The sequence below is a fragment of the Macrobrachium nipponense genome, chromosome 6 (genome assembly GCF_015104395.2).
Source record: "Macrobrachium nipponense isolate FS-2020 chromosome 6, ASM1510439v2, whole genome shotgun sequence".
Taxonomy (NCBI): Eukaryota; Metazoa; Arthropoda; class Malacostraca; order Decapoda; family Palaemonidae; genus Macrobrachium; species Macrobrachium nipponense.
Window position 1 is genome coordinate 10254894 of NC_061108.1, and position 3439 is coordinate 10258332.

Genomic DNA, 3439 nt, shown 5'->3' on the forward strand with positions numbered 1-3439 from the left:
TATTTTATCCTTAAAGGATGAATATTGCAGCAATATTTAAATTTTCTATGTTGTTTTTCCTTTCATAAAATATTAACAATGAAGGAGCCTTTTTTTTAGGTCTCTAAGTAATTTTTCTTTTCAAAAAAATATTACAAATGAACCAGCCAATAGCTTAGGTCTCTAATAAGTAATTTTTCTTTTCATGAAATATTACAATTGAACGAACCAATTTTCTTTTAGGTCACTAAGTAACTTATATTAAAAAAAAATTACCAATGAACGAGTCATTTTTTTTAGGTGATAACTCACAACGACGAGATGTTGTGGCTGATGGAAGCCAGCACAGCCTTATATCCTAGCATCTACATTTTCAAAGACAGTGGCTGGGACCCCATGAGCAGGCGAAGAAACGCTCTGGTCAGACTCAAAGAGGCAATTAGGGTTAGAAGGAATACGGGTAAAAATATACCTATTCTTCCCTACTTCTGGTACAGGTAAATAAAGTGGTACTTTCCAAATATACCTCTTCTTCCCCACCTCTGGTACAGGTAGGTAAAGTGGTACTTTCCAAATATACCTCTTCTTCCCCACCTCTGGTACAGGTAAGTAAAGTGGTACTTTCCAAATATATCTCTTCTTCTTTACCTCTGGTACAGGTAAATAAAAGTGGTACTTTCCTACTTCTGGTACAGGTAAAGTAAAGTGAAAAAGTTACTATCCAAATATACCTATTCTTTGCTACTTCTGGTACAGGTAAATAAAGTGGTACTTTAAATATACCTATTCTTCCCTACTTCTGGTACAGGTAAATAAAGTGGTACTTTCCAAATATACCTATTCTTCTCTACTTCTGGTACAGGTAAATAAAGTGGTACTTTCCAAATATACCTATTCTTCCCTACTTCTGGTACAGGTAAATAAATTGGTACTTTCCCCAGTATATTTGAGTAAATTGTATCCTTTATTCCTTTAATTAATGAAGTGTGAAGACATACCTTCCTTAATTCTTGTGTTATGTTTATAGTTTACGATGGCGCCAGATGAGCTAGTTGAAGAAAAACATTCACACTATGAATAATATTTTGACATAAGATTCCTTTCGTGAAATACGATGAAGAAAGTTGAAGAAAAATATTTATACTCCGAAAAATATTTTGTCATAAAAATTCTTTGGTGTAATAGAATGAAGATCACGAACCAGATATTACGTTTGCATATAATGGATGTTTCTTATTCTTTACCGTCCGGATTCCAGGCAGAAAGGAGCGATGTTATACGATAAATTCCAACTCCTTCCAGGTACCATGATTCGCCTGACTACCTGACACCAATGGACATCACCAACACACTGGGGCTATCGAAGGTCATGAATCTGGACGGAATTGTGTTGTGGGGTTCAACGCACGACCTTCGGACAGAAGAGATGTGTATGCAGTTTAAGGTAAACTAGAGATTTTCTTATGGAACAAGTTACATATACCCAATACAATGATGATTTTTACTGACTATATTCCTTGAGGGAGGAATCACGAAATGCAATGTGCTCTTCCTGATACGATTACTGTCATCAAATGTTTTCTTAACTTTTGAAGGAATTATTATACGTCAAGTTAACCGGTCGAAAATTATGAATTAATACAAATTAACGTAATGTAAAATTTTGAGTCAATAGAATTGAACATGATGTTTAATGTGTCTTTAATTATTTCGTAAGGTAGGGTAATACATTACACAAGTTCGAAAGATTTGATGTTAACTATAACATATTTGGGAAAACACTCTCTATCACGAGAGTAGATACAATGTTCTAAAAGGTCCCAATAATAAAAATGTTAAAGTTCGTGTATGATTTATAAACTTTATTAATTAAGTTTTTCGAACCCTTCTCTGGGCTCATCTTCATTCCAAAAGATGAACCCAGGGAAGGGTTGCAAGCTTTTATAAAGTGTTTATAAATTATAAACGAAATTTTGATACATTTCATTATTGTGGACCCCTTAGAACATTTACACATTTGCAAGGTGGATGCTAATTATAAGATTTACATGAAAGAATAATTAACATTAGAATAGATATGACCACGACAGATGAATAACTATCATTATGGAAAAAAATAATGGAAGCCTTCTAAAGACCGCAGAATGAATTAATAATGTAGTGCCTTCCTAAGATATGGTAAAATGAGATTTTAGAAAAATGCTTTAAGCGCTTACGTAAAATTTGTCATATAGTATGAGGAAATTTTTATATTCAAAATTCAAAATACCGCTTGATTAGATAATGATCGGGTCATATATATATATATATATATATATATATGATATATATATTATATATCTATATATATATATATATATATATATTATATATATATATATATATATATATATTATATATATATATATAAAAATGAAAATTCTGTTTCAAAACTACAAATTTCATGTCTATGTAAATACCAAGTTATTTGCATGAACATTCTCGTATCGCTTTGTAACATGCCTTCAACAGCAAATTCTCCAGACGTTTTTAATTCCTCACTTCCGCCGTCAGGCACAAGCTATTGAGAGACGAAAGCTTAATCGTGGCTGGCAATCGTCTTACGTTTCCCCTCTAAGCTGTCATAACTTGTTCCCAAACAGAACTTCGTGGAGGAAAAATTGGGTCCTGTGGCTCGGTACGTTTTCCCGCTTCGCCGTCCCTTCTCACACGTGTCATTAACTCTAGGAGGCTGCTCAAAGAAGTTCGCTTATGAGTGCTGAGGGGCCGGGGAGGCAGCATCCCCCCCTCGGCATAAAACCACGTTGTTTCGTAAATTGCGACTGGGGTCGTTTGAATTCTGTCTTTCTCTCTCTCTCTCTCTCCTTTTCTTTTTTATTTCCTTTGGGAATTTTTTCGTAAGTATGCATTCATACAAACCGTGGAAAATGTCCTTTCCTTGTTAACTATATGATAAAATAGGTGTTATTAAGAAATCTCTCAGATATCATAGCTAAACAAAAAAGAAAATGTTTTTTTAACTGTCTTTCCCTCTTTTTTTATTCCTTTGTGAATTTGTTAGTATGTATTTCATACACCGATAGAAAGGGGGGGGTCCCATTTTCCTTGTAATATGTTAAGAATGTGTTACTGATCATTCTTAGATATCATAGTTAAAAAAAAAAAAAAGTCTCTCTGTCTTTCTATCTCTTTTTTTTATTCCTTTGTGAATTTGTAAACGTATGTATTTCATAACCTTGAAAAATGTCATTTTCCCCTAGTAATATATGATATAATAGGTTTTTGTTAAGAATGTGTTACTTGATCTTTCTTAGATATCATCGCTAAACAAAATTATTTTTACTGTCTTTCTCTCTTTTTTTTTCTTTTGTTTTTTTTTTATTCTTTGTGGAATCCGTATAAAACCAGAATATGTCCATTTTCCTTGTAATATATTATAAAATAGGTGTTATTAGGAATG

General features: G+C 32.8%; 1 protein-coding gene across 1 annotated transcript in view; it reads left to right on the forward strand.

Annotated features, from left to right (window-relative positions):
- Positions 1 to 2741, forward strand: part of LOC135216298 (hyaluronidase B-like) — a 27563-nt gene extending 24822 nt beyond the window's left edge. The window contains exons 7-9 of the mRNA XM_064251467.1: positions 280 to 476; positions 1282 to 1423; positions 2622 to 2741. Of these exons, the coding sequence (XP_064107537.1) occupies positions 280 to 476; positions 1282 to 1423; positions 2622 to 2741 (459 nt within the window). The remainder of the gene's footprint in view (positions 1 to 279; positions 477 to 1281; positions 1424 to 2621) is intronic.
- The last annotated feature ends 698 nt before the right edge of the window (positions 2742 to 3439 follow it).